A 24531-nucleotide genomic window follows, 5' to 3' on the forward strand; every position below is an offset into this window, starting at 1 on the left:
AAAGACCATTCGTTGGACCGTTCTCGACTCTTAATCCTTATCTAAATTCAGTTTCTTTTGACGTTTCATTAAAGAAGATGATTCGTTGTACCGTCCTCGACTCTTAATCCTTGTTCGAAACAAGTTCCCCTTCCTCCACGTGTAGCGCGGAAGCTCTGACGTTTTATTAGATTATTAAAGAAAAAAGACAATTCATTGTACCATTCTTAACCCTTGTCTGAATTCAGTTTCCCCCACTCCCGTGCAAAACGCGGAAGCTTTGATGTTTCATAAATTATTAGAGAAAGAAGACGATTCGTTGTACGGTTCTCGACTCTTAATCCTTTTTCTTCCTACGTCCTCTTCCTTTCCTTTTTTTTGGCGGGCGTTTGGAGGGGGCGCCTGCCCCCCCCCCCCCCCCCCGGCTACGCGCCTGCACCGCCCCCATGTATTTTGAGCATTGTTGGCTTCCCTATCAATAGTCAGAAATGCAGTGCAGCTATGCGTGTGTAAAAGGTCAGTTTTTAACAAGATATTAAAGCCTATATATTCCTGATATAAACGCCTAGGCCTATAATCTTAAACAACAACAACAACACAACAACACAACAACAACACAACAACAACATCCCATACTTACAAGATGGTAATTTTCTATGGCTATATCGAGGTTTTGGAAGCCACTCGTTCGTCCCCATGCACTGCACAATGTGTGTGGAGTCTAATGGGTGGTACTGGTGGGAAGAAGGAAGCAAATACATGTGACGCAGTGAAACTACGATGAGCTGTGCGGATCGGATCGGTGCGAATGATGGTTTCCTATTTCATAAATAAAGTTGTTTGTATCTACAGCTTGGGCAGATGATGGAAATCAAGATTCTACGTCAATAGTGACTGAGAAATCAGCTGAAAATACGACGCAATGACTGCGACATTGGAATTGAAATGTACACCCGTGTAGTAACAGTATAAGGCAGTAAACTAAATGCCACGCCCTAAATCATGCGGGCGCGGCGGGCGCGCGTTGGATTACCTCACGGGGAATCCCCTAAAATTTCATGGCATGGGAATATGCGGTTGGGTAAATGAGTTGAATAGCTGAGTGGAAAACGGTCGGCATGCTGTGTGGTCATTGGTCACAATCTTAATGATCATTTTCTTCAAATCTGACTGACAGGTTTTATGTGCAATTTTCCTAGTTATAATTCTTCATTATGTTGTAAATTGGAATTGTAGATGTTGTAATTAAATTAAATAGTTGTATACGTCGTGGTACAAGTGGGTGTCCCCGATCCCCTCCTTCTCCGATCAATGACAGGTTGTTTCCCTCCGTTGGGGGGGGGGGGGGGGGATCTCTGTTAGTTATTTGGAGTACCTCCTATAGGGATTAGGTCTACTTTCCCAAATGAAGAAAAGCATGGCTACTGTCACTTCAAAGTAAACACATTCCCTTCCCGACGGAGATTGAATAATACAAAAGTGAATTAATGCTAAGATAACATTCCCACACCTTTATCTGTTGCTATCCGTCAGTAAAATAAATACCACTCGGATCCAAGAGAGCTGAACGGAACGCAAATATTTGTTTAATTGGTGCATTAATCAAGTTTCAGAATACCCGCAATCAACATTATTAATTGAGAATTTATAGAATAGTTACCACAAACGTATTTTAACAAAAAGTCAAGAGTAAAAAAAACAACCCATCGCATTCCAATTACTTTCGGAAAATCAATCTAAGGCACAATATGCGTGCCCTATTGAAATGTCATTAGCCTACTAGCATTGTCACCATCACCATTATCATGATCATTACCATCATTATCTTCACCATCATTATCATTATATCATCATCATCATTACATCAAAATCTCTCTCATAATATAGGCTTACTCTCTCTTTCCAAATATCATAATCCTTTTGCTCCACCCTCATTTCATAGCCCCCCACCCCCCTGCCCCCTTTCCCCACCATCTCGCTTGCTTGCTTGCTGTGTCTGTATAAATCACATACAAACTGCGAAGAAAAACTCGTTATACTTGACTTATCACATTGCATAGTGTCTCCAAGCACAACTGTGTAGACATGACATTACAGGACGGGAGAATGTATCACAAAAACTGTACGAGAGTAAAAGGTGTAAGGAGATAATTTGTTATTTATAACTCATATAGCTAATTCGATGTCAAAGTATTATTGATCAGGTTAATGTCTTTTGGCTCGGCAGCGCAAAATATTCTTACACAAGTTATTCTTATACCATGTGTGATTGGCATTCTAGCGACTAGCGGAACAAATAGAGTTGTAAGCGTTACAAATATCGGATATTTATGTCTCAAAATTGTTAATTGGCTAATTCAGTTCGAGCAATACAATCATGTAGGTAGAAAAAGAATCAGAAAAGCACATTCTTTACCTTTTCATAAAAATCAGGACAAGAAATTCCTTTGTAATTTAGTCAACTGTCGACAAACCTCTTTTGGGAATTCGGGCATGTGGGTCTAAGTCTCAAGATACTAAATGTATATTTAACAAGAGTGCAAAGACTTACTGAAAAAGAAGGGAAAAGGGCTATTTCAATAGCTTTGGGAGTTATCTCTTGAAATGTGTGAACATGGCAATGGTTTATTATGCAATCCGAACATGATTTCTGTAGGCAAAACAATAAACTTTTGAACTGCCCATAAGTTTGTCGTTGTGATTGTGTTATTTGTACCACATAACGTCGACTTTGACAAAAAGGAAGTTCTTCCACTCTAGCGGTTAAACTTTGCACGCGTTTCTCACAAATAAAAACATAATTTCACAATACAGAAAAGAATGGAAGAAAAAACAAAAACATCACGAAGCTCAATCAACCGCATGATTTGCGTCACATTACATTTGCGCGTCATAATTAATTTCGCGCATGCTTTTTCACGCGCGCGCATTGTAAAGATGCTGCGCTGTTTGTAGATTTTGGGTTAGTTTTTCAAAAAAATCCTTTTCGTTCAGTCAAATTAGCATTGCCTTGGTCTAGTTCAGTGTAATATCGGTTTTCTGCAATTGGTCACTAAAAATAGACCAAAGTTTTATCTAAATCCGAAGTCCAATCAAAACATTTCTTCAATATAGTTTTTGGTTTGCCCTTCAATATTTTGTCGTATAACCATGACGGATGAAAGTATAACGGTTGACTCATCTTTCGACCGAGATGGGAGTGTTTTCCAGGAAAAGATCTCGAACAAAAATGAGGAGAATATTCCGATCTACATCGAGGACCGGCAGTACGACGTCGCAGAGTTATCTGCGGCCGGGGATCAAGCTAACGTCGAGACAGTGATTGATGACGGTCTTGACAAGTTAGGCGAGATCAATCCTAAAAATGCTACTGTTGAGCTCGAAATCGGAGTCCCGATCATGAGTCAGCAGGAGACTTCGTTGGGCAATTCAGAGGGAGAAGAAATTCTCCTCGAAGGTGAGAAAATATTATTAAAAAAAAACAGAATGAGCTTTTTATGAGAGGTGAGTCAAAGTTATGACCAGACAAACATTTTGAAGTTCTTAATGAATTGATTCTAAACAATGTTCCTAGTGAGATGCAAAACGTGACTTTTATCGGAGTTGAGGATGAAAAAAAAAAGCAGAAAACTTTATCCCGGTATAGACTAAGTAAATAAGTTGAAAAGAGAATGGATGAGGGGGTGCAGACATTGCCCGAAAATAAGATGAGAGGGAAAGGATAACGGAAAGAGATGAGGAGAAGAAGAAGAAGAAGAAGATACTTATTATGATGAAGATAATAATGTGATTATGAAGAGAGGAATTAGAAGAAGACAACATTGAAAATATTACTTGAAAGTCAACTGTCCGGATTATCGACTTTATAATATATCTGGACAGACAGTGCGTGTAATAAGGAACAGGAGTCTATCAGAAGAAGAAGAAGAAGAAGAAGAGGAAGAGAAAGAAGAAGAAGATGAAGAAGATGAGTTTGATGATGATTGTGAAGAGAAGAAGTAGAAAATGAAGATGTTGCTGTCATTATGTTAAAAAGAATAATGATAATGATGATGATGCTAATGACGAAGGAAAAGTGTTGTTGTTGGACACGAACATAACGAAATGAAATTCTACGCTCGTGTTATGATCAAATCACCAGACCATTCTCCCATGGACGAATCTGAATCGACCGAGGACGAATTCGACGATGATGGGGGCATTGATGTCGGTTACATGAATCATCGTCCTTGCGATGACCCATCATCTCTGATGGTCATTGGACAGTGTCTACGCCTTCACACTCCTCCCCGTGATGGACAAATCGAGAAAGAAGAAGGATATCAACGACCGCCGCCCGAAGGAGACGAAGGTATTTTTTTTTTTTTTTTAATAATTGAATAAAGAATCGAAGATTTCTCAAAAAAATGAATTAACACATCAAGAATAAAGCTTAATGTCTCCTCGTACGTAAAAAAACATATTTTATACTTTGATCCCCCACCCTCGACAAAGAAAAAAATGAAAAAGTGACGAAGATTATGACTTAAATATCCTGTACAGTGAACATGATCCCCAACTTTGTTTTTCCTTTTCCATTTGCAAGTGTACGTTGATAATTATGTTGTATACTTGATGAGTTTTCAATAATTCAATCATAATTCTACTGTGAAAGTTCATGCTGCGTAATAATTATGTGCCTAACAAAATTGATAAAAATAACCTGCATTTAGGCGAATAGTCTTGCTACATCATTTTTCCCCCAGGTATATCAATAACATCCTTGATCTCAAAATTCTTTTAACTTTATGGTTCAGAAAACACTGAGAATATCGACACCACCCCGCCTTCAGCAGAAGATAGCCAGCTCGACTCGGAGATCTTCGAACCCACTCCGTCAACGCCCCCGGAAACCACACGAGCGGGGTCGTCTCGACGTCCGACGCTCAGTCCCGTGATCGAAGAAGACGTCCGAGACTACATGCAAACGTGGTCTTACGAGGGAGAGGAGGACCAGGAACAGGAAGCCGATGGCGATGTCGATTGTGGGGCTGGAGACGCAACGGCAAACCTGGTTGAGTCTGTAATCAAAAGCGGCTCCGATGACGATTACGCCGACGAGATTTCGAGGGCTCTCTCGTCGGTGGCTGTCGATGCCGCACTCGCTGAGATTGATTATGGTAAACATAGCAATGTCATAGATTACGGTTAATTTTTCATCAAGATTCAAATAAACCCAATTATGATTTTAAAAAACCCAAAGGTCTGAAAAGTGAAAAAAATATCTAAATAAGTGATTTCAAATGTTAAAGTAACTACGATCTGTTTTGAAAGTGAGTGGTTAAGGTTATAATTATGTTGGGGGATCAGGAAAAAAAAATGGGTTGGAGTGAAAACAGAAGCGCTTCAAAAAAATAATGGAGGGGGGGGGGGGGATAGGGCTTTGGGGAATTCACTTTTTACATGTGTCTCGATTTTTTTTTCTTTTCTTTTTTTTTTTTGGGGGGGGGGTAAGGCTTGAGCTCCCCATAAATATAGATCGGCCCACTTGTGAAGAAAAGAGTTAACCGTGGAGAAATCCATCATAGCATTCGTCGAACGCAGATAGTAATGTATGCGAAATCTCTTTGGTTCTATCTACTGTAAAAAAAATACTTGAGATCTTTTCTTTTTTTAGCTTTGAAATGACAAATTTCGGTCATTTTTATTTTTTGTCTTTAGAAGAAGAACAGGTGCAGCCATCGAAGAACGTGCAGTTGGGATACGAAGAACTGGATGACAGCTATGATGGTACGTCATTTAATAAATTATATTCCCTCTCCCCCTTTCATTCATCAACAAAACTAGAACAAACAAACAAACAACAACGACAGTAAAGATGATGATTGAAAAGATAGGGCCCATTAGAGAATTGTTTTAGATGACATCGTTTTTTTATACATATATATCTAGTCTTTGGACTTATGAATATTAGAAAGTGATTTTAATTCTTTTGTTCGATTTTCAGATAAATCTGATAGTATTTATCATTGATTTATTAAACGATATTTAATGCAACATCGAAAAGCAATCAATAATCAGTTATTCTATATAAAAAGGTTAATGTATCATTTCTATTTATTAAAGATCTTGTGCTATTCCCTTCTTTCTCTTTATCTAATCTTCCCTCTGTCTTTCATTTTCTGTTCCTCTCTCTCCTGTCACTTATGAACTTCCTAATTTTTATTTTTATTTCTCGTTTCTTTCTAGATTGCTGACATATTTTTTTGTGTTATCCCTTATCATATTTGAGACTATTTCATCTCCATCCAGGCTATGATTTCCTTTACTTCTCTTTTAGGTTTGTTTTACTTCACTTTATTTACTTTTGAAATATCTCTCACGCACGCATTTCTGTTAAATTTTCCCGTTTCCAGATATCGTCATCATCCTTCCTGAGGCTCAAGAATTGAACTACTACAATGTTCCCGTCGGGGCTAGCCTTGAAGCTAGTCTCCAGGACGCTGCAAATGCGAGGACTCAATTGGATGCACAGGCTGATTTCTTAGAGAATAGCCTCAACTGCCTGGAGATCACTCTAGATCGGATGTCTCTGAATGAGGCTGTGATGCCGGATGGAAGCGTGGTGAGTAACATGATGTCATATCATCATCATCATCATTATCATCATCATTATCATCATCATCAACATCATCATCAACATCATCATCATCATCATCACCATCATCAACATCATCATCATCACCACCATCATTGTCATCATCATCATCATCATCATTGTCATCAACACCATCATCATCATCACCATCACCATCATCATCATTATCATTGTCATCATCACCATCATCATCATTGTCATCATCACCATCATCATCATCATTGTCATCAACATCATTATCATCATCATCATCATCATCATTGTCATCATCACCATCTTCATCATTGTCATCAACATCATCATCATCATCATCATTGTCATCATCATCATCATTATCATCATCATCATCATCATTTTCATTGTCATCATCACCATCATCATCATTGTCATCAACATCATCATCATCATCACCATCATCATCATTACGTCGCTGTGACGGTAGTGAAAAAAAATTGCATTCACTTTGCGTTACGATTTTCCTCACTACCGTCACTTCGTGAAAACAAGGACGATTATCATCATTGACATCATCACCATCATCATCATCATCATTATCATTATCATCATCATTATCATTGTCATCATCACCACTTCCTTAGTCATCATCATCATCATTATCATCATCATTATCATTATCAACACCACTTCCTCAGTCATCATCATCATCATCACTGGCACCACCACAACCACCAACATCATCATAATCATTAACGATGATAACATTCCAAATTGAAGTTCGCGTGGTATAATTTTCTACAATCTCTTATGCTAATAGTGATAATCTTTTAAACTTTAAATGTGCTTAATAAACAAGTACGCATGCGTCTACTTCCTTGGCAACGCTCAGATAAATGATGATGTCTATCTTCTTGAAAATTTGATTTCATTCTTCTCATTCTCGCCTGTCATGCACATCGACAAAAACAAGAATGAGGACCTTTTGGGAAGAAGCAACTCACTTTTCAAAAAACCCAACCCCATCCCGCAGAACTCGTAAGATAATTGTTGTAGCAACGCTTATGATTATGTGTCATGCTACTCGATAATCGCTTTTCTTTGTCATTAAAAAAAATCCTTAATTTTCTCAATAGGTATTTCTTGGGGATCAACTTCGCCAGGCCAAAACTGGTCACCTCTTACGGGCTTGGGAAAAGGCCAATGAACACCAAGACGAGGGTCTTTCTTGTGGTAATTAAGTCTTTTTTCTCTTTCTTTTCTAAATTAGGTACAAGTGTCTCAAATGTACTTTTGTACCACGGCTTTAAAATTAAGACCTTTGAGAATGAAACTATAGCTTTCTCCAAGAAAATCATCCAGCAGGAAAACAAGTTGATGTTCTCCGATAATTGTCCGAAAAGGAATGTATTCGAAACTGAATAGGCTCACTGAAAATAAATCGAACTGGGAGGGATTAACTTTGATCTAACACACGATTTAGTCAAATATATTCCACCCTGCCGGAAAAATAATTAATATGACGATGGTAGGATGTGTATAATCATTGAATTTGAGAGTATCCATTCATGTTCCATAATTTATTTGTAGGAACATTTTTCATAGAACGGTAATTGTACATGATATCATAAACAACCAAACTGGAGAGGAATATTGTTGACTTTTTAAAATGCGAAAACTGGGGTTATCGTCTTTTGATAATGTCATTTGCTTCATCCCAATCATGATTCAGATGAACTTGAGGTGCCACTGGCCCAGATACAGAGAGGGCTTTACCAGGATCAAATCAAGAGTTTTAACTCTGCGAATGGAGAAATGAGAAAAGCCGTGACCCGGGCAACACTGCAGGTATATAAACAGTTCGATCTTTCCTTCCATAGACATCCTGGGAGTGTTTCACAAAGACTAAGATCGACTTTAAGTTTGACTTAACTATGGCAGGCCATTCATGCCACTGGTTGCTCTCACCATCATGATCTTTAGATAATATTTTTGCATTCAATAATGAATTATCAAAAGATGTAAATTCTGTAGATTTGTGACCTTGATTAATTTTATACATGCCTTGAGAGATCAGTAAATGGTGAGAACAAACAAAAGTCAAACTTAAAGTCGGTCTTGGTCTTTGTGAAACACTCCCCAGGTCATGTGGGCGAATTGAATGACACAGATGCCATGTGTCAATTGAATTTTAATTTATTTTATTCCGAAATAATAAAGCACCTCAAGCGACTATTGAATGTTAAGGTATTATTATTACAGAGTATATTCTTAAACTACTGACTGCCGAAAGTATGCTTATAAGAACATTTATGACAGTAAGGATTAAATGTCATGTTGAACTTTCCACTTGTAGCACTATTTAGTTAAAATCATTCCCCTTTAATAATGTTTTTTTTTAAAGGTATTCATAAATGTTCACTCTGCTAGGAACATTATTGGGAGAAAAGTTGCCGAGGGGCGCTACCCCTGTGCTCTTACGGCCTAAGAATATTACTTACCGGTAGGTAGATTTGCATAAAGTAATTTGCATTTAACAACAATGTTCTCAACATTTTTTCAGGAGCAAGCACAACGCACCCAGGCTTACCAAGTTCAGCAGACATACAATGGTCTTGAGCAGAACATCGCTAACCTCTCCCACGAGCTCGTCGGGCTTCAAAACCGCCAACATCATCTACAGAACGCATTGATCGAAGAGAGGACTGCGAAAGAGGCTGCGCATCGCGAAAAATGAAAGGATCTATCGACGGAGTGAGTATGCCAAAGTTGGTTTGGTTTCAATTTGAATTAGGCATGTTATGCCACAGGCGCGGATCCGGCAGGATTTCTTAGGGGTGGGGGCCCAATTTTGAAATCAATTTGAAATTTAGTGTGCTGAAATATGAAAATCATGCCGGCCAATATTTCGGTCAGTTGGGGGGGGGGGGGGGGGGGGGGGGGGGTCAGTGAGCACTAATTTTTTTTGTGGGGGCCCTCGAAAATTTGAAAAATTGCACCCCCCCCCCCCCTTGAATGCCACGGGGGCATCTCCAAAAAAGGGTAAAATTAACGTTTAAAAAATGTAAAAAAATCACATTTTTTTCCCCAGGGGGGGGGGGGGGGGGGTTAAATCCGCCACTGTTATGCCATACTCAAAGTTCAACAAATAAAAGAGAAATTAACTGTATACAGCATAATTTTTTCTCCACGCGCAAACATTCGCACTTGATAATTTCCTGTAAACTGGATACTCCTTTGAGTAAAAATTATGCCCTTCTTCAAAATGTTGTACAATGCTTTTAATCAAGCGCCAGGGGACAGAGATGTGCAATATTTTTGTCTTCTTTTTCGACGGCGCTTGCCTAGAACTGAAATCAATACAAACCAATCACAACAAACAAACAAAGAACACAAAAAAGACCGCATTAACGACTACAACAAATAACTGATGTTAAGAATGAATATTTTTGCCTAACAGGTAGTAGTGACATCATCCAACCAAACAACGACATCATGGGGGAAAACCACGTTCGACGACCACGGCAGCCCGAATGGATATCGGACCAGTCTGCCTCGACCTCGTCCAGCGAAGATATCCCAACATCAGGACCCTTACCACACGATGGAGGACAGCGCTGGTGGCCGCAAAGAGGCGGCGGACAACAAGAGTATGACTTCATCCAACCACCTCCATGGCGCAGAGGCTACAGACCGACCGGTGGAAGACGCTTCGGGTTTGGCCAACGCCCGGCTGGAGGAGTAACCATGGTAATTGGAGATCGAGCGAGACGCGTGACGGACCACGCCCATGGGAGCGACGAAGACCCCCACCCGCTAATCGTCCGTTTGTCAACCGACCACGCTCACCTCCCCGGTGCCGTTCACACAGCCGTTTAAGAAGGAGACGGAGGTTATCCTGACAGCAGTACTTCCATGAGATGGGGCGCGTTGAGAATCTCCTGCGGGAACGTGGCTTCGCGAAGGGTCCCGCAGCTGCCGCTCCTGTCACCCCTTACCGACCACGCCCTATGCGGTACCAGCGCTACCCCAGTAACCGCAGGGAGGATGGGACCAAAGGATGGGTTCCAGATCGGTGCCTTCGATGAGAGGAGTTGGTCTGCCATACCGTGAACGGTCTCAGCGGAACACGGATTGGTTCGACACAAGTCGATCGGAAACCAACAACCAGATAAGCCAAATACACTCTGAAAAGGCGATATCAGCAACCGTAGGTGTTCAAGCCGCTGCATCTGCTTAGGTCAGCCAACTACATGAACTATAGTGAAAGGCCACAGCGGAACATCACAGTGAGTATGTGACACCTGGGTCCTGTTTCACAAAACTTGTCATCAGTGACAAATTACAGTTTTTGTTATAAGCTAGTGAAATCCTTGCATCTGATTGGTTACCAGTAGATTTGTCACTGACTTTTTGTCAGTTGTCATTGAAAAAAGGCATTACAAATGCAAATAATGTATTTCAGAACGGAGATATAAATCAGGAAAACTAGACAGAGGGTGAGAAAAGTGGGTGTTCAATTAATTATATCACCGTTTAAGAAGCATAAAACATTCTTCTTCTTTTTCCTGCAAATGTGACAAATTGATTACCTGAAAAACTGAACAATGTGTTGAGTCAAATACATCTATTTATCTATCTGTCTATCTTTGTTTCTTTCATCTATCTCTCTATCTATTTATTTACCTATTCATCGAATTTTCTATCTATCTAATTTTCTATATATCATCTATACATAACCTATTATTTATCTATCTATATCATCTATCTTTCTATTCATCTATGTTCTATTTATCTATGTTTCTATTCATCTATGTTTCTATTATTATGATCAATCTATCTGTCTTTATATATCTCTATCATAATTCTATTTATTTATGTTACCTTCTTCTACTTTGGTCTTAATCCGAATGAAACCCTTACTGTGTCAACCAGCTGCATAACGTTTCAAGAGTAATATCTTTGACTTTAAAAAGTTTTATTTAATGATTGCTTTCGATGAATAAATCTTAGCAGTAAAGATCCGTGACATTGTATTGTTTATTTAAACATATTTGTGGCTTACACCCAGTAAATAAGATCGATTGAAAAACAAGTCAGAAAAAATCTTGGAACCAGCCGGACTTGAACCTGCATCTACTGCTTGCCGGGCAGCGACTCTACCACCAGGCCATCACTGGTCCATGGCACAGTCACGATGAACTAGAACAAATACCCAAGCTCTCCTGATTCATTCTGACTCATTAATATTCATTAGTCCGCCATATAGGACAATAACTTATATAAATGTAATGCTACCTGGGATAAATTTCAATTATTAAACATACTGGGTGTAAGCCACAAATATGTTTAAATAATTGAAATTCTCCCAGGAAGCATTACATTTATATAAATTGTATTGTTTTGTTTCAGGGTAAAAACATGTACTTTGATAGTCCAATCATCTTGTTCGAAACGTAGTTGTTTTGGCGGATTTTTTCCGCCAGTATATTCAACAGGGCCCCGTTTCACAAAGTTTAGATTTTAATCTGATTGCATGTGCATGAACCCCGGTAAAAATGTTTGTAGTATAATTATCATAGTTTATGTTATTATAATTTGTAAATAATGAGTTTATCCGTACTACAATGTATAGTTTTGTCCTGTCAAAATGGTTATCTGCACCAATGCCAAACTTTTAATGAATTCTTCACTCTCATATGTTATTATGTATGCCTATGGCATGATACCAGGGGCGGATCAATGGAGGCACATGGGACACCCCCCCCCCCCCCCCCCCACCAAAAAGTGGAAAAAGACGAAGGAATGGAAGGAAATTACTTTGCTTGTCCTTACATTATCGGACGTCTATCCCCCCCCCCCCCCCCTCCATCCCGTCTGAAAATTCTGGACCCGCCGCTGTTGCTTCAAGAAAAACTTTCTGATTTTGAAAACTTTCAATATTGTTTAATGTCAATATGTATTTTGTTTGTCTGTTTGTTTGTACCCTTCAGTTTGTACATAGTTTATATGATTAAATTAAACAGATTTGAAGATGATTTGGTAGTTATGTGATTGCTTATTTTTATAATACCGATTATTTTGTTGGATTTCGTTTTTTCCCAGTTACAATGTATAAGATGAAATCATATTAAATAGAGAAGACAGTGTTCGATGAGCTATATCATTAATACACGAGTGTTTCTTTCAGCTTGTGGAGCGTTCTACGTCATGGTAAGAGATAAAGATAAAGAGAGAGGAGGTGGAGAGAGGGAGAGAGGGAGAGAGAGAGAGAGAGGAGGGGAGGGAGAGTCATGGATGGAGGGAATGTGTGTGAGAGAGAGGCAGGCAGACAGAGAAAGAGAGAGAGAGAGAGAGAGAGAGAGAGAGGCAGACAGACAGAGCGAGAGAGAGGAATATTGAAAGAGAAACCGAGAGAGAGAGAGAGAGAGAGAGAGAGAAGGAGAGTCGGTCAGTATGCTTTCATGTATTACAATGATATCCAGTCAATAAATAGACAGATATAATTATGGATGATTAATCAATAAAATGAATAAATAAATGAATGAATATAAATGAATAAATAATTAAAGTGAAAAATACCCCTGGGTTATTTAGCGGCACCATTGCAGAACATTCTGTTTCATTAGGAACAAATAGAATATTCATTAGTGGACGGGGTTTGACGGTTTTTCGTTTAAATACTCTCTTGTTACTGTTTTGTTTCATGTTGTTTTGCTAAAGTTTTTGTTGTTTGTATGGTTTTTTTTTCCGTTCTCGTATTTCTGGGCTGAAACTGCATATGGGAGGGCGCAGGAGTTGATGGACAGCTAAGTGAGTTTTCAGAATACCGATTTGGAGGTATTTTAGTGTTCATGCGGGGAGAGAGAGGTGCCCATATTTTTCACAAAAAAATGTGACCCCCCCCCCCCCAAAAAAAAGGCTAAGCTTGTAAAGATTACCTACATTCAAATAATGTGTAGTACGTGCGCGCGTACTAGGCTATAGCTGCATACGTTATGCGCTATGCGAGTACAACAGTAGTTTACTATGGAAGGCCATCGCCGCCATATATCGCAAGCGAGCTTGCGTTACTGGTTAGTAGCTTACGGTAGTTAGTTGTAGTGCTTGCGTTACTGAGTAGTAGCTTGCGGTAGTTAGTTGTACGTGCTTACGTTAATGGGGCGTTACTTGCGGTAATTGGTAGACCAATTACAGAGCAGGATTTTGCTTACGTAAACAAAACGGGATAGACAGTACCGCATGTTGAACTCTGGCGAATCAGAGCACTTGTTATAGCGGGCCGCCGAGTAGCCTTTTCGGCCGTGTCGCGAATTTTGTTATGCAAAGGTACACGATCGGGGCGAGTATGTGTTAGTGTTACAGTATAGTTCGTACTATTTAGTCCTTATAAGACTGGTCTGTATCTTTTAATCATACTTTATAACTCTCAAATGGGAAAATTCTGGCATTTTACTCTCTGAAAAGTTTACAATTTGAACACCAAAAAAGGGAAACAGATGTGGCGCGGGACGGAGCTAGAATAATTGTATGGGGCTTCTTAGCCCGACCTGGCCTGTCAATTCATTACATATATTTTTTAATACGTCTTGTCGCAAGCAAGGAGGGGGTGGGGGAGGGACTCAGGCTGTTTTGCAATTTAGGGCGTGGACTGAAAGGGAACTAAAAAGAATTGATGGGGAGTAGGTCTATTTTTAATATTTTTGTTTTATTTAGGCCGCAGATCTCTGCAGATGAGCCCACGGAATGCACACGAACCAAGCGTAAGCCAGGCGCGGATCCAGGGGAAAGGTGGGGCCCAGGGAGCCTTCCCCCCCCCCAAAAAAAAATATATTAAAACAATTTTTTTTTTTTAATTTAAAAAAAAGGAGAGAGGGGGAGAAGGAAAAGTAGGGAAAGGGAAAGAAGAGAGAAAGGGAAAGAAAGAAGAGGAAGAAAAAAAAGGGGGAAAGAAGGAGATCGGGGGGGCCGAAAGGACCTTGCCCATGCTGTTGCCTCCCCCTCCCCCTCCCGCAGCAAAAACAGAGAGCAGGAAGGAAAGAGAGAGAAAAAAAAAGGAAAATAGGAGATAAGGGAAGGAAAACAGAGGAAGAAGAAGAATAAAAAAAGAAGTGGGATATCGCCGACCAGTCGTGGATCGGGGGGGGGGGGGGGGCAAAATGCCCTTGCCTCCCGCCTCCCCCCCCCCCCCCCACCTCAGCAAAACAAAGAAAGAAAGAGAGAGAGAGAGAGAAAGAATGGATAGGAATGGAAGGGGAAGGATGCAAGGCGCTACGTCATGGGCTAAAAACGGTGCTCGACGCGATGTAGCTAGCTTACGCAATAATCGCAGTAAACTATGGAAGGCCAACCCCGCCATAAACTTAACTAGTAACGTAACCAATAAGGAAACACTAACGTACACTTAGTATCCAATGATTGTACAGAGTAGGGCTTGCGTTACTAAACAGTTACGTTAGTCAAATGATGAAAAGCTTACGTATACTCATTCTAGGGATTATTTTACCTACGTAAGCTCTTTAGTTTTCATTAACGCAACTGTCTAAGTAATTCAGTAACGTAAGTAAAACACACTACCGTTAGTTTAATGTTGACCAATCATACCCATCGTTGCATGCCATAGAAACACACACCGATCTTTTTTTTCTATAGCTAGAGCTAGAGCTAGCTAAAGATCGGTGTAGAGATATCTACATATGATCCTTGAGACAATGTGGTAATTTCATGGTTCTTTGTTTATTAACACTCAACTGAACTCCCATCAATTCCATACACCGGAATGTACAAAGTAGCAATAATAGTAGTAGTTTAGTAGGTAAAACAAAGTTTTCCTTCCTTGAATCCGTGCCCACATCATATCATATCTGTAGTTTCCATGTGACAAGCCTAGCTACGTTTGTACAACAATTCCAGTCAACTACGGTATCCTCAAAACAAAAACTAAATTTGGCTTCTTATATCTTGATCCTTACATTCCTCCCCCCAGTTGCAGCTAGAGGATGCAACGATTAACATCTATTTAACCAAAACTTAATTGTCCACCACTGATGTAAATTAACAAAATACCAACTGTTATCTACATGTATTATCAAATGTTTACAACCATTTTCTACATATTGTCTCATAACCTAGGTAAAATTAAATTCAAACACTTTCTATTTATATAATACCTAACTGTTTCCAAAACAAATCATAATCACAATGAGATGTAACACTTATCTCTCTATACTCTGCCAATTTTTACTATCTAAATGCACAGAATACACTAAATTCTGCAAAATCGAGCTTTATCCCTGGATTACTATAAACATTCCTGTATCAACTCAACAAAAGCATCCAATACAAAATAATCATGAATCAATGATAACTTTAAATCAAAATATTTTCAATGTTTACTCATAGCTGTCAAACTTTTGTCAAACTTTTGTCAAAATGTAATACCTATGGTAATTAAATTATCAAAAACACCATTTTTGTTATAATTGCCTTTCAAAATATAACTCTGGAAATAAACCAGTAATATGAAATCCAAACACAAGAATTGTTCTTCTAAAACAAGAATAATTAGTGGCTATATTTACTACCTTTAACATTTTTCCTTTTGTTTTTACTTGAACATAAAACAATTTCTGAACACCTTCAATTGAACTGAACTGATGTACATGTACATCAACATAAAAGGAACATCGAAATAACGTAGATGCACATGTACTTTCAAACAATAGAAAAAAGGAAATATTTAGCATTGTGCATAATACCATCTTCATACATGTAATACTTACACTTCTGCTTGAACATTAACCTTGTTCTTTCTATTTGCATATATCAATCTGTCCGAAGTTTACCTGCATGACTGAAGTCACATTGTGGATTGACTACTAAGCACATGCAAATATCCTTGCCATTTGCACATAAAACTAAATAACATTCCTTACTACACTTAAACATGTTAATCCTCAATTTAAATATAACACAATCTGAACTTCCTTATAATGCTCTACACTGCAGAGTGCAGACACATATATTTAAATCTTTTCATTCATGTTAATGTTCTGAACATCTAATAAAATGAAATTTCTAACTTTCTATGTCAACAAATACACTGTTTTCAAAACACTTTCTCCCTTTAACCCTATTTGAGTTCTCTCTTTCTGGTATGTTTTATATTAACAAAATGTATCTGATTTTAACTCTGAGGCTAATTCAATCATTACCTTGAACAAATTTTTAACAAAATATTCTCTTTTAATTATTTGTGTACATGTATGTTCAATCATCCTCAATTTAAACATCCCAATTGTGACAACACAAAGAAATATTGAAACTCAACAAACTTACATGCACATGTATGAGTATAAAACATCAAATTTCAAAACAAACATTTCAGTCATGAATAGCATTTCACAGAGTTCAACTTAAACAGTTTGAAAGTTCACTAGTTCGTTCCAGTTCATGTTCATATCCTTTATCGTTCTTGCAAAGACTAAACAATATTCGGTGCTGACTTATCATAATTAAATGTCTTAAATTGACATCCTTTCATGGAAGCGTCCTCTCTTGAAATCGCGTAAAACTTTGCTCTCTTGCAATTCGCGTGTTGACAAAATCATCCTGTGTAAATTCGCGACTTGACATGTGTTGATCCAATGCAAATTCGCGATTAAAGATGTGTTGATCCAATGCAAATTCGCGATTAAAGATGTGTTGATCCAATGCAAATTCGCGATTAAACATGTTTTGATCCTGTATTGGCTCATTATCACAAATGATTACCACTTATTAGCCAAAGGGCTATTAATATTTTACTTCTCACTTTAACACAAACACAAAATTTCACTGGCGCTCTGAATTCCACTTGTTCGCTTGATCCAAACACAAATTGCTTCATTTGCTTGATATCCTCCTCCAATAATGATTCAAAGCACATCCATTTAAAGGCACTTTCACATATTATACATGTAGATCCTTTCATAAATTTGAGACAAACTCCATTCAAATTTCCTGCTCCAGTAGAATACACAACTTGGTTACTGGTCTTACTAGCGATGTTGTTGCAGTTTTCACTTTCGCTCTGCGGACGAACCCCTTGTTGTCTGGCATAACCTCTTGCACTCGGGCCATGGACCAGGAACATCTGTGCGCTGTTTCGTCTATGACGAGTACAATGTCCCCCACCTGAAGGTTACGACTTGGCTGCAGCCACTTTTGTCGGCGTTGTAGAGAAGGCAGGTACTCTCGCACCCACCTCTTCCAGAATAGGTCTGCTAAGTACTGCATCTGTTTCCACCGCTTCTTTGCGTAGATGTCCTTGTCGTCGAAGATCCCTGGAGGTAGCGTCGTTGAACCCTTCATAGTCAGCAAGCTGTTTGGTGAGATTACATCCAGATCATTTGGGTTGTCTGAACATCGGGTAAGAGGCCTACTATTTATGACGGCCTCCACTTCACACATGAATGTATGGAGCTGCTCCTCGTTCTGGTAGGACTTTAGATACTGCTCTCTCATGACTGCACACAGTATCTTTCTGACTGTTCTAATTTGGCGTTCCCATACTCCCCCCTGATGGGAAGCAGCAGGAGGATTGAAATGCCATTTCATGCCATGGTTTGCATGAAAGTTGATCAGCTGGTCTTGATTCAGCTCCTTTAATGCCTGCTTCAGTTCCCTTTCAGCTCCTACTAAATTTGTACCATTATCCGAGAACATCTCTTTCATAGGTCCTCGGCGGCTGATGAAGCGACGAATAGCCTCAATACAGGAGCTTGTGTCTAGACTCGATGCAACTTCAATGTGCACCCCTCTGCAGGACAGGCATGTGAAGATTACGCCATATCTTTTCCTTATGCTTCTTCCACACTTTATTTCAAAAGGACCAAAATAGTCCATGCCAACTCTGGTGAACGCCGGCTCGTCACTCTGAACTCGACTTCTTGGAAGTTCTGCCATTTTCTGATGACCAGCCTTTCCTTGGTTCTTTCTGCAAATGATGCATTTCCTTGCTATGTTTCGTGCTAAAACTCCAGCTCCTACCACCCAGAATTTCTGTCGTAATTCAGCTACCATGTGATTTTGTCCCTGATGACCAACTCTCCTATGGATGTATTGCATTAAAAGAGTGGTTACATGATGCTTCTTTGGTAGGATGTATTGATGTTTAGCACTGCTTGGAATCTGGGCATTCTGCAACCTTCCACCTACTTGAAGTAACCCATTGCTCAATTCTGGATCAAGGTTACTAAGGGTAGAGCGTTTTGGTACTCCTTTCTCTTCTCCGTGACCAGCCAGTCGTTTCATTTCCTCTGGGAATGATTCAAGTTGCAATTGTTTAACAATTGCGACTTCGGCATCTTCAATGTCCTTATTTGACAGGCTGAACATTTCACTGGAATTGCCATCTATTCCTTTCCTCTTTCCTTGTAGCATTTTCTTGAACTTCAATATCCAGGCAACTCCTCGTTTCAGCTTATCCCAATCAGAATAATGCGACAGGAGTGCACTTATTGGATCCTCCTTGTTTATCATTGTGGCATGAATGTGAGTCTCATCCAAATCTCCTGACATAGTATCATCAGCTTTCTCCATTCTTGCTGGAGCTTTCACACCCTCAGATGGCCATATTTCTTCAGACCGCTTTAGGAATTCTGGGCCTTCAAACCATTCCTTCTTCTTGGTTAGTTCACTGGCATCCAATCCCCTGGATGCATGATCTGCCGGGTTTAACTTGGTAGGAATGTACTTCCACTGATTTGTCTCTGATCCATCTCGGATGATACTCAGTCTGTTTGTCACAAATACTGGATATCTGGCAGTTTCGTTGGCAATGTATTTCAGAACTGTTTGACTGTCCGTCCAAAATACTGTCTCATCCAACTCCATATTCATTTCCCTCTTGATCATACTGTCTTGCTTTACTGCGAGTGTTGCAGCAGTTAACTCCATCTTCACAATAGTGTGAGGCTTCAGTGGGGCAACCCTGGCTTTAGCTGTCAAAAATGCCACATGAACCTCTTCATTCTCATCTGTCTGTCTCAAGTAGGTCACAACACCATAGCCATCCATGCTAGCATCGGCAAAGTGGTGCAGCTGTCTGTTTGTTACTATACCAAAGTTCTTTGGTTTTAGACATCTTTCAGTCTTCACCTGGTCAAGATTTTGTAGCTCATTCATCCAATGTTCCCATTCCATTTTCTGCTTTTCAGGGATTGACTGGTCCCAGTCCAATTTAGCTTGGCACAATTCTTGCAGAATTATCTTAGCCTTCAGAACGAATGGTGCTGCTAGCCCGAAGGGATCATAGACTGAGCTCATTACTGATAGGATGTTTCGACGAGTAGCCTTTCTTGACATTTCTTTCAATTTGAAGCCTAACTGGTCATTTTCTGGATCCCATCTCACACCAAGAGCTCGTTCAGTTGGAAGAACTTCCCTTTGTAAGTCCAAATCCTTCAATTCAACGGCATGTTCCTCCTTTGGAATGGAATCCAAGACCTCTCGTCTGTTGCTTGACCATTTGGTTAACTTGAAGCCTCCCTTGGACAACACTTGTCTTAATGATTCAGCTAGATCAATGCCTTCTTGGGGTGTTGACACTGACTTCAGAAAATCATCAACGTAAAAGTCTTTCTGTATGGCATCTAGGACTTCTTCCTTTGCACAACCTTCATTGTCCTTTGCTGTTCTTTTCAGGGCATAATTCGAACAACTGGGAGAAGATGTAGCCCCAAAAAGATGGACTAGCATTCTGTAGGCTACTGGCTCTTTGGTGATATCCCCCTCAGGCCACCACAAGTAACGCAGCATGTCGCATTGGTCTGGTGTAACTTTCACCTGATAGAACATAGACTGTATATCTGCCATTATAGCCACTTTCTCTTTCCTCCATCTGAGGAGAACACCAAGCAATCTGTTGGTTAGATCTGGTCCTTGTAGGAGTTCCTGATTAAGAGACTTTCCTTTGTAGCTGATAGGACAATTGAAGACTACTCTAATCTTTCCTGGCTTTTGGGGATGATACACCCCATGGTGAGGGATATACCATACCTTCCCATCATGTCTGTCCAAGTCTGCTTCTGGAACCTTCTCTGCATAGCCTTGCTTTTCCAGATCATTCATGAATGTGGTGTACTGTTCATGGATTTCCTTGTTCTTTGATAACTTCTGTCCTTGTCTTTCCAGAAATCTTTCAGCTTGGTCCTTGTTGTTAGGCATAGCCACATCTCTCTGCTTTAAGGGCAGATCCATCTGATAATGATTGTCTTTCTTAGTGATAGATTTCTCCATTATGTCCAAGAAATTCTTGTCGTCAACTGACAGGCCCTCTCTGTGATCACTTAGTCTCTCTGTAAATTCCATATTGCAGAAGTCTTTGAATTTCCGTTCTAATTCCTCTTGTCTAGGAATGATGGAAACTTCTTCCTGTTTACAAAAACAGACTTTGTGAATATCTGCTTGCTCTTGAGCTTGTATACCATACACGAGCCAACCTAGCCTTGAGCGGATAGCATATGGTTCTTCGATGTCACCAGCTTTAATTTCTAGAGGCATCGATGCTGACGGAACGTTGGCTCCAATCATGAGAGTTACCCTTGGAATAGAGTTGCTGTTACTTATTTCTGGCAATTCTATGTCCTTCAGATGTTTCCATCGTTTCAGATCATTTTGAGTTGGAGCATCTGAAACTGTCACTGGTATACCATCTTTGACATAGATGGGCGGAAGATTGATGAATTCCTTCTCCTTTACTCCTGCGATCTGCAGCTCATCTACAGTGACTTCTGTATCTATCACTTCTTCAAGATTCAATGTCTTGACTATTAGCTTGGTTTTCCTAGTTCTTGCATGCAGCCTTTGGGTAAGTTCTGTGTCACAGAAGACTGTTCCGCATCCATTATCTATGAATGCATAAGTTGATATGCATCTGTCATTTCCTTTGTGCTTCACGATGACTGGAACTATCGTCATGCATGTCGATGTCTGGGGTTTTCCTCCAACACTTTTCTTCACATTGGTAGACCCTGAAGAGATCTTTCCAGCTTCACTTTGCACATCGGTAGATGTTGAAGCATCATTGGTGGTTTTCCTTGTATTTCCTTCTCCGTCTTTCATCCACCTGGGATCATGCATTAGAGTGTTGTGCATCCTGTCGCAGACATCACACTTGATCTTACTCTTGCATTCCTTTTTCAGATGTTTTGGTTTCAGGCATCGGAAGCAGAGGCCTTTCCTTTTACATTGCTCTGATCTTTCTTCAACTGTCAAGGCTTCAAATTTTCGGCACTCGTCAATAACATGCCTTGAGTTGGTGCCACAGAAAGTACAACTTGGATCCCTCTTGTCCTTCTGCTCCCTATCCTGTTGTGTAGCTGTACCAAATGCCTTTGTGCTTCTTGATTTTTGTAGTTTTTCTTTCTCATCTTTATTGTAGGAAGCATTTTTCTCAGTCCTCTGATATCCCAATCCCTGTACCATGGGATCGTTAATGTTTCTTTCAGTCTGTATGACGAACTGTGCAAGGTCGTCCAGGGTGGGATTCCTATTGGCAATATCACGAGTCAGGCCTACTCGTGAGATCCACTTCTGTTGGAGATACAAGGGTAGTTTGCTTGCCAGAACTCTCAGAAAACTTGCACTATCCATGCCTCCTAAGTCCCCTGCTGCTCTAACATGTGAGCAATTATTGAGGTATATTGCGAATTTTCGCAATCCTTGCCTATCTCCTGATCGTATCTGCTCCCAGGCAATTGCCCATTCCTTGTATGCATTTATTATGTTACTCTGCTTTCCATAGTCTCTGTGTAGCATGGACTTGGCAGTCTCATATGCCCTCTTACTTGGTTGTATGTGGGGGCATTCTCGAATAAGCTCATGCGCTTCTCCTCGTGTGTATTTTAGTAGAAGCTCTAGTCTTCTGAAAGGTTCATCAGTTCTCTTTTCAACCACATATTCAAAATTCCTTATAAAGGTAAGGTAATCAAGTGGATCCCCATTGAACGGCTCGAGATCTGGCGATGGTAGACTGTTTTCTGCAGTGAATCTAATCATCTCCCTAAGCATCTGTTTGGTGGCTCCTTCTTCATTGCTCACAGGTTCCTTGCGAAAGGCTTGTTCTTGTTCTTGTCTACGACCACCGACAAAATCACCTCTAACTCGTTCTTGTCCACGATCACGGAAAGAGTCACCTCTAACTTGATCTCGTTCTTGTCCACGATCACCGACAAAATCATCTCTAACTCGTTCTCGTTCTTGTCCACGATCACGGAAAGAGTCACCTCTAACTTGATCTCGTTCTTGTCCATGATCACCGACAAAATCGCCTCTAACTCGTTCTCGTTCTTGTCCACGATCACGGAAAGAGTCACCTCTAACTTGATCTCGTTCTTGTCCATGATCACCGACAAAATCACCTCTAACTCGTTCTCGTTCTTGTCCACGATCACGGAAAGAATCACCTTCCACTTTCCATTTCTGTAGCTCTTCCTCTGAGTCTTGTTGTAGAAGCTTCAATTCTGCTTGCAAGAGAATAGCAGTCTTTTGTCTTTCAATCTCCGCTTCTTCATCCTTCAAAAGCTGACTCTTTCTCAAATTCTCAGCCTTTTCTTTTGCAATTCGTATTTCTTGTCCGGCTTGTTCCATTTCATGTTGTTTTTGAAGTGTTCTCAGTTTCTTCTCAAGTTCACTCGTTTGATGTAAGGCTATCAACTTTGCTTTAAGTTGTCTTTCCTTCTTTCTCTCTCTTTCTCTCCTCTTTGCAGTACTGGCAGAAGAGGCCGATGATCCACATAATGACAATGTGGATTCTGAGTCATCTTGATCTTCTTTCCCATTCTCTAGATCTCTTTCTCTAGTAAAGCTCCTTGTTGCACCACTCTCCTTATCATCAACATGATCAATATCATTGCCACTGGCATTGCTCAGTTCCTTATCTTTCACGACATGATCGATATCATTGCCATTGGCATTGCTCAGTTCCTTATCTTTCCCACCTGGGGATTTGGGAGTAGTATTCCCATCCAGCATAATTGCAATTTACTTGATAAACATTCCTTTCAAATCAGCAGTAACGTGTAGAGCTATAGAGTCTAGCCGATTTCACTTCAAAGTTTCATTTCATTCAGCCGATTTCACTTCTGAGTTTCATTTCATTGAATTACTCACTGTGTCACGTCACGTCAGACTTTAGTACTTGTGCGGTGTTCGCGAGTATCACGCCCGGGGGCTTTGCCGTGTCGAATTCCTTCATCCATGCAGTATCCGTTGAAGAATCGACTTTGTTTTACTAATGTAGAGATATCTACATATGATCCTTGAGACAATGTGGTAATTTCATGGTTCTTTGTTTATTAACACTCAACTGAACTCCCATCAATTCCATACACCGGAATGTACAAAGTAGCAATAATAGTAGTAGTTTAGTAGGTAAAACAAAGTTTTCCTTCCTTGAATCCGTGCCCACATCATATCATATCTGTAGTTTCCATGTGACAAGCCTAGCTACGTTTGTACAACAATTCCAGTCAACCTACGGTATCCTCAAAACAAAAACTAAATTTGGCTTCTTATATCTTGATCCTTACATTCGGTGATACCATGGTGATTCAGTCGTGATCGTAGACATAGGCTTAAGAACCGGGGAGGGGGGCTTGCGGGGGCACAGCCCCCCAATGACAAATCTTGGGGGGGGGGGCTCAGATATCATTGAACCCCGCCCAATATTTTTGGCGGGGCTTATAGATATCATTGAGCCCCCAATTTTGTGGTGGGCTTAGATATCATTGAGTCCTTAGGGGCGCAGATACCATTGAGCCCCCACTATTTTAAGTGGGGCTCACATATCATTGAGCCGCACCCAATACTTATTGCGGGGCTCGGATATCATTAACCCCCACCTCCCCTATCATTATATTCTAGGCATGAAACTCATGTATACCTATAATCTACAGACTTACCATTCAAATATAAAC

The 24531-nt window shown here is 40.0% G+C and overlaps 2 protein-coding genes across 2 annotated transcripts; one reads left to right on the forward strand and one right to left on the reverse strand.

The window, feature by feature from the left end:
* Window positions 1–3129: 3129 nt before the first annotated feature.
* LOC105439824 lies at window positions 3130–10117 on the forward strand. Its single transcript, XM_030988620.1, has 9 exons — window positions 3130–3436; window positions 4121–4330; window positions 4776–5138; window positions 5680–5748; window positions 6375–6583; window positions 7708–7804; window positions 8304–8419; window positions 9135–9325; window positions 10032–10117. The coding sequence occupies exons 1-8, from the start codon at window positions 3130–3132 to the stop codon at window positions 9306–9308; spliced, it is 1545 nt and encodes a 514-aa protein (XP_030844480.1). The 3' UTR covers window positions 9309–9325; window positions 10032–10117.
* Window positions 10118–15288: 5171 nt separating this feature from the next.
* Window positions 15289–24144, reverse strand: LOC115925180. The gene is made up of 2 exons (XM_030988621.1): window positions 22930–24144; window positions 15289–22710 (listed from the first exon to the last, which is right to left on the reverse strand). Exons 1-2 carry the CDS (start codon window positions 23585–23587, stop codon window positions 17564–17566), a joined length of 5805 nt encoding a protein of 1934 aa, XP_030844481.1. The 5' UTR covers window positions 23588–24144; the 3' UTR covers window positions 15289–17563.
* Between the last annotated feature and the right edge of the window lie 387 nt (window positions 24145–24531).

Source organism: Strongylocentrotus purpuratus, unplaced genomic scaffold (genome assembly GCF_000002235.5).
Source record: "Strongylocentrotus purpuratus isolate Spur 01 unplaced genomic scaffold, Spur_5.0 spur5_scaffold_17, whole genome shotgun sequence".
Classification (NCBI taxonomy): Eukaryota; Metazoa; Echinodermata; class Echinoidea; order Camarodonta; family Strongylocentrotidae; genus Strongylocentrotus; species Strongylocentrotus purpuratus.